At 36.4% G+C, this 13372-nt stretch overlaps 1 protein-coding gene across 3 annotated transcripts in view; it reads left to right on the top strand.

Moving 5' to 3' along the window:
- LOC132394089 (kinesin-like protein KIF27) overlaps positions 1–13372 on the top strand; it is a 56305-nt gene that overhangs the window by 37625 nt on the left and 5308 nt on the right. For all 3 annotated transcript variants that reach the window (XM_059969803.1, XM_059969805.1, XM_059969804.1), the window contains 9 exons: positions 537–667; positions 2109–2282; positions 3398–3603; positions 4593–4790; positions 6440–6550; positions 9223–9399; positions 10267–10482; positions 11564–11770; positions 12478–12676. In XM_059969803.1, coding sequence (XP_059825786.1) covers positions 537–667; positions 2109–2282; positions 3398–3603; positions 4593–4790; positions 6440–6550; positions 9223–9399; positions 10267–10482; positions 11564–11770; positions 12478–12676 — 1619 coding nt within the window. The remainder of the gene's footprint in view (positions 1–536; positions 668–2108; positions 2283–3397; positions 3604–4592; positions 4791–6439; positions 6551–9222; positions 9400–10266; positions 10483–11563; positions 11771–12477; positions 12677–13372) is intronic.

The following is a 13372-nucleotide window of genomic DNA, read 5'->3' as shown; positions in this document are numbered from 1 at the left end:
TGATTATAATCTTTGAAAATTGGTGGACATAATTTTTTAACAAATTCATGTTTACAATGTGCATTTGTTCTTCTCAAGGAAAATTTTTTAGCATATGATGACAAGGTGAGTGTTATGCTGGAATGTAACGGTCTACCTGGCTTTAGCTTGAGAGCAGTGTTCATTTCATAGGAGACAAAAAGGATTAATACTTAAAATTAATAGAAAGGGAAAGGATTGAAGTGAATTTAACTCAGAAATAAGTTTCCTCATCAGTCTCTAATTGTCACTCCTTTCTCACAACTCATCAATTGAGATCTTTTGTTGTCAGAATGGAACAGTTTGCTCAATCTGCAATTTGATTTCCACTAAAACAAGGCACATAAATTTTCTGAACTTTACACATCTTTCTGTGGTATAGAATGAACTCATACAGTTGTTTACTTACACCATACCATAACAAAAATGATCGGGAAATAAAACTGATTTGTGCTTAGACCCAAAATAATTCTGTTTGAATTTTAATGATATTATATTGATATTTTCTTCCATTTTAGACATTCAATAAATCATACTTGGACTCAGAAGCAAGCCTGTATGATGAGTGACACAAAGTCATTTAAAAAAGACTTCCATGTGACCAGTCTAGGACAAGATGACAATGGAACTGACTTTGAGTCACAGAAAGGTATATGGATAGTCGGCGGAAAAAATTAGTGCATTTATTAATGAGGAATTTCAAAAAATTGCAAGTGATAAATGGAATAACAAAAGAAACATAATTTGAGCTAGAAAAAATTAATTATATCATTATTAAAATTTAGTAACAGAATGAATTTCTGCTTACTTTGCTGCACCAGCTTTTTTTTTGTCCATGTTTTTATTTGTTGACTGTTCTAATGTTAATTCAATATCAAGAATAGTGAAGCAATAAAGGAAATATACAGGAATCTCTTATTTACTTGATGTTTATGCATTCAGAATTCTTTTGCAACTGGCAAGCTTTTGTGTTCTTTTAAATGAAAATAGACACCAAGTTATTTTACTTACAAATACAAAGACAGTTAGTTTTAGACTGATTGTCAGCAACACCATATTTAAAGATTTGGTATTTTGTGTAATTTTTGTGTTAAGTTATTCATTTGAATCATTTTTTGTGTAATTTATATTGATACACTTTAGCCCTAAAATACAGAATTGTAGTGTTAAACTTTGTTACCTAAAAGGGTAGGGAGATAGCACAAAGTTTGAAAATGTATTTAAAGATACTTGTAGGTGACGTAAAATAATGCTCTTTAGCCGCCTACCTAATGCATAGGTAAAACAGTAATCAAATCTTTAACAGAATCTTAGACTTGTTACAACTCAAGAGGCCATTCGCCCATTGTATTATACTATTCTCATTTCCTTACCTTTCCCCGTAGTCCTGCAAATGATTTTTTTCCTGGAGTATTTATCTTTTTGAAAGCCCTGATTGATAATGTTTTACCTCACTCATAGTGCGATGTTGATGATAATCACTCTTTGTGAGATATAATAAAAAATTTACCTTGCATCCTCATTATTTTATGTCTGCGTTCTTTAGTATTTGAATTTTATGGTTCAGGGAATGATTTCTTTCTTTTTCTTATTGGGCAATACATTGGAGACCAGAATGATTTGCTTCCACTCCAGTTTTGTAAATTCTGAGATGGCTACTGTACTACAACAGGTCAATTTTTCAGCAATGAAAATAATAAATATTTATTAGATAAGGAAATCAAGGAATACATACTACAAATATTAATAAATGGAGCTATATACAGATCATCATGAATTGAATGGTGAAACAGCTTTGAAAGCTGAATTGCCTCACATTTCTGATGTTATGTTCCAAGCAGCAAATTCCTGGATTTTTGTCATGAAATGAATTTTGTTGTTGACTGAAGTGTGCAAAGGTAGAAGATTACGCCTCTTCCCCATATTCTCTTTATTTCAAGGAAAGTGCCAAAGTACCTTCCTCCACACAGCTTAGTTGAGGTTCGAATATTGTATGTGAAAATTGTTCTAGCATTGAATTAACTTTGCCAGTTATGTTTGGTGTAAATTATAGTCCAATTTCATGTTTCTGTTTTTATGTGAATGTGCAGTCTCACAAAAGAATTCCTCCTCTGAGACTGAGCGCTTGCGTCAAAGTCAGGTATTAAACATGAAGAAATTGAAGTCTGTAGACATGGATGTGGCTCATTCTAAGCAGAAAATAAGAGAGCTTGCTATCAACATTCGCATGAAGGAAGAGCTCATCAAAGAACTGGTTAAAACAGGTTAGAGTTGATCAAAATATACAGATAGTAGATTGTCTGAATAACCATCCATGCATTAATATTGATATATCCAAAATAACCCTTTGTTATATTTCTATAGCTTCTGGTAATTTCTTCCCCATTCCCCTTCTCTTGTTTTGTCCATTCCCCATTGTGGCTCCTTCTTAACCTTTTCTCTTCTTAACTGTCCATTATCTCCCTCTGGTGGCCTCCTTCCCATTCACTCATGTACCACCATTCCCTCCCATCAGATTCCTCCTTCTTCAGCCCTTTACCTCTTCCATCCATAACCTCCGAGCTACTTACTTCATCCCCCTTCCCCCGCCCACCCCACCTACCGACCTTGTTCCACTTGTTACCTACCAGCTTGTACTCATTCTCCTTCCTCAAACTTCTTATTCTGGCCTCTGCTCCTTTCCTCTCCAAACCTGATAAAGGGTCTCAGCCCAAAACATCGACTGTTTATTCATTTCCACAGATACTGCCTGGCTTGCTGAGTTCCTCCAGCATTTTGTTTATGTTCCTCATGATTTCCAGCAACTGCAGAGTCCCTTAAGTTTATAATTTGTTATATCTTTTTATTAACATAAGTATTGATTAATTCTCATTCATATTCCATATTTTTCTTAGAAAAGAAAATAAATTAATTGGGAGCATTGTTTCCAAATATTTCTGTTAAGTCATGTTAAATATTTAGTGCTGTATTTTTGAGTAACCCAATTGAATATGGTTGAATCAAATAGAACACTACTTAGAACCATAGAACACTAGACTAGTTGATGCAGAGTTGTTAATTCTTCTTCTCTAGTTGTTCATTATACATAGACTTTGATTTAAAAGCAATCGATAGCTAAAACATTTATACAGAATGGGGGATAAGGAAACATAGGCATGGAGGATGCAATCAGCCCACTAGTCAGGAAGTCAATATTTCGATATTTCTTAGACTAGACAACAGGGTGACCTGTTGAGGCACACTTTGAGAGCTACCCTGCCTTGCCCTTTTGCTCTGCTTGTGTTGCTGCTGAGGCTGGCCGTGCACATGCGTCTTTCTAAAATTCTCCTTTGTTGCCTATTTTACAATTTATATTTATTTGCTTATTTTACTTAATTAGGTCAAGATGCTCAGGCTGTGAACCGACAGTATTACCAAAAGATTACTCAGTTAGAAAAAGATGCAGAGCAGGCTAAGACTGAGCTGACTGAAGCTCAGAAACAACTGCAGGAACTGGAGAACAAAGAGCTCAGGGATGTTGCAGAAAAAGTAAAATTGCAAAAGGAATTCCGCAAGAAGATGGATTCTGCCAAAGTTAAAGTTCAGGTATATTGATTGCTGAAGTATTAAGTCATTCAAAATACATTCAATATAAATAAATAAAAATAATTTTATATGTTGGACAATGGTTGTAAAAATAAGTTCCTAAGAACGTGGGGGTATGTTGAGATAAATAAGCAGAAAGGGAAAGGAATAAAAGACAAAAAAAAAACTGGATGATTGAGATCTACAATAAAACAGTGTATGCTGGGAATACTCCATAGAACAGGGAGTGGCAGTGAAAAGTCAACCTTGGTGAAGGGCTAGGTTAACAACCTATCATCAGACTTTCTTTGGGAGTAACAACCCCAACGATCAATGATTATAGATGTGCTGAGTGTTTCTAGCATCTTCTGTTGTAATTGAAGATCATGCAAATTCTCAGTTAAGGAAATAGGAAGTATCAGAAGCACAAGTATTCAATACCCATTTAATATCAAAGAATGTATGTATTATACAACCTTGAGATTTGTTTGCTTACAGTCACAAAGCAAGAAACCTGAAAGAATCCAGTAAATGAAGACCAACACTCAATATGCATAGAAAAAGAGAGAAGTGTAGAAGGATGGATCATTAGAGTAGATGCAACAAAAATGAGAAACTGGACAAATGTTTCTGTAGAAAATATAGTAGGAAAAATATAATCAAGTAGCTGGGAGGAAGTATGCTTAAAATAGTTATTGGTTTACAGCTCATTGTAGTACTGAAGATTGAGTGCTCAAGGAAGGGGAAGCAATAATCAGAAATTGATTATTTTAAGATGTGGTTGGTGAACAGATCTGAAGAAGACTTCATGAAATTTCTGTACTGAGCAAAGAATAGGAAATAGTAATTAAAGCACCAGAAAAAAGGGGGAATCTCAGTGTGAATGAAAAAGAATGTCCATCTTATTGCATGAAAAGGCTTAATATACTTTATATTTCAAAGGGAAATTTGGTGGTAACCAGGAAACTGCTGCCAACAAAAACACATTGAAAATTTTGTTACCTTCTTAGACCTTGCAGAAGAAACAGCAAGAAACAAAGAAGCTGTTTTCTATGTCAGCACAGAGTGAGAAACGATTGGTCCAATTGAGCCAGAATGTGGACAATATGAAACAACAACAACTACTACTCCAGAAAAAATTACAAGAAGAGAGTGAAAAAAAACGAAAACTGGAAAATGAGATTCAAAAAGATCAACAACGAATCAAAGTAAGACATGTGTGTTAAGTTACATTGGTAAAATACATATTTAAGTTTTTAAACATGTGAGATGCTTTGTAATTTTAATGTAGCCTTTTGTTGTTTCCAAGATCTATATAATTCATATTATAATAACTATTTTCAACACTCCCGTAAAAAAGCACATTAGTACTCACAGACTATGGTAATATACATCAAAAAGACAATCTTCATCATTAGATACAGCACAAGGGTTGAAAGAAGTGAACCTTTCATTTTGTGTCTAAATCAAATTTTTTAAAGCAATAGCAATAATATGGGTTTGTCATCAGGGATTTCTGAGTTGTATGTAGGTGGTGCTTTAAAGAGACTGAAACAGACTAGGGATTGAACCTAAAGTAAATTTGCATTGAGCCAGTTCTTGAATGTATTATTTATTTTCACTTCTGATAATGCTTCTCAATGTAATTGTATAACCATTGTTCTTAACCCGCAGCATGTGACAATGTGGAATAAGGTGATCATTAAGTTATTTGTTTCATATTGTTTCATGTGGGAAGAATTAGACACATTGTAATATTGCACGAAAATGGATCAAAACTCTAAAGACAACTAAAAGGACTAGTATTTAAAAGAATGGATGGTGTGTTCAATGATTTAAATATTTAAATTGGTAATATGATCTATGGTATTTAGTTAGAAATACTAGCCATGTTTGGATAGAATTTCCAATATTTTCTTGCTAGTATTTGAAGCAGTATTTGTAAAATTTGTAATTTTTATTCCATTGATTGAACACACATATGGTGAGCTAGCATTTACAGGAAAATGGGTGAATTTCTATCTGTAGATATAAATTCATACTGAATTCTGAAAAGTTAAGAGTAACATTAATCAAATCATAATATATTCTGATGAATGGACAAAAAGTTAATGCAAACATAGTGGATCATTTTGAATCTTTGAACATGTGATGGAACAAGTCTCCATTTCGATGGTGCAATCTTGGCTATCTGATAATCGCCTAAGCATGTCTCTTTAATGTAGAAGATATCAAGCATGGAAATGTGAGATTGGGGACAATAAGTAAAAGTCAAATTATAGAGAAAATATGTGTGTAGGTGGGTGGGTGTGGGATAGATGATGGGACAGAGAAAACAAAGGTAAAGTTAGCTCTGGTGAATTGACCTCTAATTTTATCTCTTTCCATGGGTTCTGCATGGTGCCGGAGGTCACAGCCTGCTTTCAGAATTAAAGCTCCTACATGCACAAAACATTTTACAAAATTATGCATGTTCAGTCATTTCAGTAATTGGCAGGCCTTGATACATGGACATAGAGACCATCTCATTTTTAATTATCCTCTTCTTTCTTCATGCATTTAAGGTTCAAGAAAAATAATGCAGGTCTCCACAAACCTGGACTCAGCCTCAATTTCAAACATCTATGGCTTCATAACAAATTTTGAAAAACCCATGTTGAATAGCAACCAACTCTACTGAAATTTCAGCTAACAAAATTAATACTTTGTAGTGATTCAGGATATGAAAGGAAATGTGTCAAAATATTTTGAACGTTTGACCCAAATTAAGAAGCTATTTTATGAGACTTCTAATTGTAAACTGGTTTATCTCCTGAAATCATAAGAATTTCAAGATTTCCATGTTTAATTTTGCTAGGAGCTGGAATTAAAGCGTGAGCATCAGCAGAAAATTCTGAAAAGAAAAACTGAGGAAATTACTCATCTGAAGAAAATGAACTACTCACCTGTTATTTCACAGGAGCAGCAGGTGTGTCTTGCAATATTATGCTTCTTGACAATATTTTTACTTTACCGATGTAACAAAATAAGCTCCTAATTTGGAGTTATTTAAGTTGCATTACCATTAAACTAATATATTAAATGAGGCTTACTAATTGTTTCAAAACTACTAGTAATTGTCCAGTTGTTTAGTCAAAAATACAGAAACCCATGGACATAATTCACAGATACATAGAACAATACAGCACAGTACAGGTCCTTTGGCCTACAATATTGAGCCAACCCTTAAACCCTGCCTCCCATATAACCCCCCCCCCCACCTTAAATTCCTCCATATACCTGTCTAATAGTCTCTTAAATTTCACTAGTGTATCTGCCTCCACCACTGACTCAGGCAGTGCATTTCACGCACCAACCACTCTCTGAGTAAAAAACCTTCCTCCAATATCCCCCTTAAACTTTACAATCCTTACCTTAAAGCCATGTCCTCTTGTATTGAGCAGTGGTGCCCTGAGGAAGAGGCACTGGCTGTCCACTCTATCTATTACTCTTAATATCTTGTATACCTCTATCATGTCTCCTCTCATCCTCCTTCTCTCCAAAGAGTAAAGCTCTAGCTCCCTTAATCTCTGATCATAATGCATACTCTCTAAACCAGGCAGCATCCTGGCAAATCTCCTCTGTACCCTTTCCAATGCTTCCACATCCTTCCTATAGTGAAGCCACCAGAACTAGACACAGTACTCCAAGTGTGGCCTAACCAGAGTTTGATAGAGCTGCATCATTACCCATGACTCTTAAACTCTATCCCTCGACTTATGAAAGCTAACACTCCATAAGCTTTCTTAACTACCCTATCTACCTGTGAGGCAACTTTCAGGAATCTGTGGAGTGTACCCCCAGATCCTTCTAATCCTTCACAATTTCAGGTATCCTGCCACTTACTTTGTACTCTGCCTTGGAGTTTGTCCTTCCAAAGTGTACCACCTCACACTTCTCTGGATTGAACTCCATCTGCCACTTCTTAGCCCACTTCTGCATCCTATCAATGTCTCGCTGCAATCTTCGACAATCCTCAACGCTATCCACAGCACCACCAGCCTTTGTGTCATTTGCAAATTTGCCAACCCACCCTTCTACCCCCACATCCACGTCATTAATAAAAATCACAAAAGGTAGAGGTCCCAGAACCAATCCTTGTGGGACACCACTAGTCACAACCCTCCAATCCGAATGTACTCACTCCACCACGACCCTCCGCTTTCTGCAGACCCTCCGCTTCCTCTAATTCTGAATCCACCTGGCCAAACTTCCCTGGATCCCATGCCTTCTGACTTTCTGAATAAGCCTACCATGTGGTACCTTGTCAAATGCCTTACTAAAATCCATGTAGATCACATCCACGGCACTACCCTCATCTATATGCCTGGTCACCGCCTCAAAGAACTGTATCAGGCTTGTTAGACACGATCGGCCCTTCACAAAGCCATGCTGACTGTCCCTGATCAGACCATGATTCTCTAAATGCCCATAAATTCTATCTCTAAGAATCTTTTCCAACAGCTTTCCCACCACAGATGTAAGGCTCACTGGTTTATAATTACCTGGACTATCCTTACTACCTTTTTTGAACAAAGGGACAACATTCGCCACCCTCCAATCCTCTCATACCATTCCCGTGGACAACGAGGACATAAAGATCCTAGCCAGAGGCTCAGCAATCTCTTCCCTCACCTCGTGGAGCAGCCTAGGGAATATTCAGTCAGGCCCCGGGGACTTATCTGTCCTAATGTATTTTAACAACTCCAACACCTCTTCTCCCTTAATATCAACATGCTCCAGAACATCAACCTCACTCATATTGTCCTCACCATCATCAGGTTCCCTCTCATCGGTGAATACCAAAGAGAAGTATTCATTGAGGACCTCGCTCACTTCCACAGCCTCCAGGCACATCTTCCCACCTTTATCTTTAATTGGTCCTATCTTCACTCCTGTCAATCTTTTGTTCTTCACATAATTGAAGAATGCTTTGGGGTTTTCCTTTACCCTACTCATCAAGGCCTTCTCATGCCCCCTTCTTGCTCTGCTCAGCCCCTTCTTTAAGCTCCTTTCTTGCTACCCTATATTCCTCAATAGATTCATCTGATCCTTGCTTCCTAAACCTCATGTATGCTGCCTTCTTCCATCTGACTAGATTCTCCACCTCACTTGTCCCCCATGGGTCCTTCACCCTACCACTCTTTATCTTCCTCCTTGGGACAAATTTATCTCTAACATCCTGCAAGAGATCCCTAAACATCAACCACATGTCCATAGTACATTTCCCTGCAAAAACATCATCCCAATTCACACCCACAAGTTCTGGCCTTATAGCCTCATAATTTACCCTTCCCCAATTAAAAATTTTCCTGTCCTCTCTGATTCTGTCCTTTCTCAAGATAATGTTAAAGGCCAGGAAGCGGTGGTCATTGTCCCCCAGATGCTTACCAGCTGAGAGATCTGTGACTTGACCCGGTTCGTTACCTAATACTAGATCTAGTATGGCACATATAGTACGCATATTACTATATATACATAGTACGCACACATATATACACACAATGTACAAAGAAAATGCATTCTATAGTTTTTGTTATCACTAACATTTTCTTTTGCATGTTATTTTTATTACTTATATGTGTTTCTATTTTTTTTAAGAGAATTGATGAGCAACGTAAATGGTTGGATGAAGAGGTGGAAAAGGTTCTGCACCAAAGACAAGCTCTAGCTGAGCTGGAAGAGGATTTGAAAAAAAGGGAAGTTATTGTTGAGAAAAAGGAGACCCTATTGCAGGAGAAAAGCCAATTGGAAATCAAGAAGTTGCGTTCCAGCCAGGTAAGAATGTATGTTGCTTCATTTCGGATCTTACAAGATAAAATCTTGGTGAGAAATACATGCTAAATTTCTTGAGTAAATAATAAGACAATCTAGAGAAAATCTCACTTCCATCTCAGGCAATACAGTTCAGATTTATAAATACAGGTCCTCCCCTACTTGCAAACACCTGAAATATGTGTAGCGGTGTGCACAAATGAGCATTTGGGAGACCTGTAGGATAGATTAGAAACAGTTATCAGGAATGAAACCCTGTGGTAACCTGGGGAGGATCAGTACAGGTAGAAAGTGATAGAAGAGTGGTATAAAAACCTTATAGCTTTGATGTTCTTTCCCTGTGTTCTCACTGTTGAATACTGCAGCATTTTTTATCCAATATTGCAAGGACATCTATGAGGAGATTTGACTTGCGCTCTACTATTACCATGAGGTTCAAAGTATATCTATTATCAAAGTACATATATGTCACCATACATCTAACCATGTTTTGTCTGAAATGCACCTTCAATCTATAATAGATATAAGGAAACACCTTGTAATTCTTGGTATAGTAAAGTAAGATCTTTGAAATTTGGAGAAAGACATTATTTCAACAGATGATATTAGATAATATATCTCACAAAGCAAATGGGCCAAGAAAATTTAAACATTTGCTTTGAACAGTAGTTCAGGATTAATTTTGAAATCATTACTTTGAAAAACCATAGCTCTGAAATAAATAATAATCATTATTTTATATCAATACAGTGTATTGCATTTGATAAATTCTAAAGTAAGTTGCATAATATGAATCATTTGAGTGGTTAGAGGCTGAGTCTTGTACTTAAAACACTACAAAGAAATTAATAATTGATTGTGTCTTTTCAGGCTCTGAACAAAGATATTTTGAACTTATCCACTCGTTTAAAAACAATAGAAAAAGAATTATCAGACAAGAGCACTCAACTTCAAACTAGTACCTTGGAAGAAAGTAAAATAATCTCAGAAGAGATACAACTGCTTCAACAGGAACGAACTCAGCTTCTAAAAAGAAGGCAATGTTTGGATGAGAAGCTAGAGCTAGGAAATGTTCTGTCACCTGAGGTATAATTACTTATTTATTTTTTGACAATTTACAGTTATTGCTTAGATCTGAATTAATAGAAATTACTATTAAAGCCAGTAACAAAATTGGAGATTCAATTGATGTAGCCATGTGCAATTCCTTAATATGCAAAGCATTTGAATTGTTTTCTTTTTATTTTTTATTAATTAATGTCCCAAGATTTTGCTTAAAAGGAGCCACAATCCATCGTAATTTTCAAGTAAAATGCAATTAAAGGCAAATATTTTGATCAAAATATAAAAGCATTATTCAGTCTTCATTTTACCACCTTTAATTTCTAAAACATCTTCATAAACTTCTGTGTGTGTTGCTCTGTCCTTTCATTTATAGTGAGAATTCCAAATGTAAACTTTTTACACCATAATTATCACTACCCACTCTATGTAGCATTGACATTTTTTGTTATGATATGAACAAAGAAGTTGACCATTAGAAGTGACCAAATATTTAGAGATGATCGATTTTTAATCTGGATTTTAATACAAGATTAGCTAGCCATTTTTATATTATAAATCATGAACTTTCCAAACACAATATGAAATTACTATTATGAGAAAGGATGTCATTGCTTGTTCTCTTGTAATATAGAAAACAGTTATAAAAGACATCCTGTACTTGAGCACATATGAAGTTGTTCTGTTATTGTAAGAGGTGCAAGAAATAGCTGTTACCATAATTTAAGAATCCTAACATTACATTGGAATTAGTGCAAATAATCTTAAATAGTTCAAAGATTGTAGATGAAATTCAAACAAAATTGCATTTTAGTAATAGTCATTTATTGCAATAAATTGAAGATGAAGTCATAAAATGTAACAGTACTGATTCAGGTTTGTTGATTGTGCTGGCTCTGTAAATAAACTATCTAATTAATCCCACTCCCCTAAGCTTGCTGTAACTGGATTTTTTTCACCCTTCCATCAATATATAATTTCCTTTGAAAGGTGCAATCAAAAGGCTTCCATTTAATGCTCAGGTTTGGAGAGCAAGGTAATCCACCAGAAGAGAGGCTAGCATACTGTACATAAATGAGTTAATCACACCTGTGTTGTTTCTCAGGAAGAGCGAATGCTACTCCAATTAGAGGAAGGTATTGAAGCTCTGGATGCTGCTATAGAATACAAAAATGAAACAATTCACAGTCGCCAGCATTCATTGAAAACCTCGGACAGTAGCCTTGCCCAGAATGAGGAGACTGTGATGTTTAGATTGGGTGCTTTATCAGCTGCTGAGACAAGAGTTCTTCTCTGCAGATATTTTAATAAGGTACAGTTCTTCTTTCTATAATACTTAGCCCTAAAATTTAGTTTGTATATAATGTGATTCACTCATCATGAACAAAATTTAATAAGTCACTTTGTATCATGTGATGAAAATGTAGAATGTAAATAGGTCATGAAAAGTAGCACCAAGCAAACTCAGTGTAGCATACTTCTCCTAACTGATAAAAATATATAATTTAGCAATCTATATTTATCAGTGTAAAATTATGCTGATTTCTTAGCAGATTTTGAAACCAGAGGTGTTCATATCACTGGAATAGTTCATCCTCACAACATTGTAGTTATGGTTTTAGGGTTGATACTAACTGCACTACTGGGGTTCAAAGGTGACTTTATAATGCAATATTGGTCAAATGTACATTGTCAAAAGAGGGAACTTGTAGATTGGCATGGTAAACTGAGATTTTATCTGCTATTTTCCCAGTTCAAGTGAATGCTCAAGATCATGACCATATTAAGAAGATGAGTAGGAAGTTTTCCATGTGAACAATCAAAATTAATCTTGCCTAACAACAGCATAGAGAAAAATGGTCCTCCTTCCTTTTGTGATTTCTTCTGAGCAAATTTGTTTCTGGACTTTCTCCCAGTGGTATCAATACCAAAATATGACACTCAATAATGTTGTCAGTATTTATTAAACTTTTAACATTGAAGCCTAGATGACATTTGTTTATGTTTTAATTTTGTCAGGTGATTAGCCTGCGTGAAGTTGAACGTAACTTGCAGGTTCAATGTGCAGAGATGTCTGAGAAAGTAACTGAACATGAGAATATGGTACATGAATTAGAATCTGCACTGGAGCGTCTATCAATGGAGATAGACCGACGATTGACAATGCAACAGAAGGAGCATGAACAGAAAATGCAATTGTTGTTTCAGTATTTTAAAGGTAATCAATTGTATGCTGTTCAAGTGTTGTCATTGTTATCCATCCGATCTGTGTGGATTTGTAAATAAACTATGCACAATGGAACACGTACAACACACCGGAGGAACTCAGCAAGTCGGGCAGCATCTGTGGAAACGAGCAGTCAATGTTTCGGGCAGAGACCCTTCATCAGGACTGAAGAGGGAGGGGGCAGGGGCACTATAAAGAAGGTGGGAGGAGGGTAGGAAGGAGAAGGCTGGTGGGTGTCAGGTGAAAAACCAATCAGAGGAAAGATCAAGGGGTGGGGTAGGGGATAGGCAGGAAAGATGAAGAAGGAATGTAAGGGGAAAGCTCTATGTGTAGTAGAAGAAGGCAGAATCATGAGAGAGGTGATAGGCAGCTGGAGGAGGAGGCAGAGTGAAACTGGGATGGGGGAAGGGAGAGGGAGGGAATTACTGGAAGTTGGAGAATTCAATGTACATGCCAAGGGGCTGGAGACTACTCAGATGGTATATGAGGTGTTGCTCCTCCAACCTGAGTTTGGCCTCATCATGACAGTAGAGGAGGCCATGTATGGACATATCTGAATGGGAATGTGAAGCAGAGTTGAAGATCCTGTCTGTTGTGGCAGACAGAGCAGAGGTGCTCGACGAAGTGGTCCCCCAATCTGCGTCGGATCTCACCGATGTAGAGGAGGCTGCGCCAGCAGCACCAGAT

This window comes from Hypanus sabinus, chromosome 5 (genome assembly GCF_030144855.1).
Source record: "Hypanus sabinus isolate sHypSab1 chromosome 5, sHypSab1.hap1, whole genome shotgun sequence".
NCBI lineage: Eukaryota > Metazoa > Chordata > Chondrichthyes > Myliobatiformes > Dasyatidae > Hypanus > Hypanus sabinus.
The sequence above is the reverse complement of the archived record's forward strand: the minus strand, read 5'-3'. Positions and strand labels throughout refer to the sequence as shown.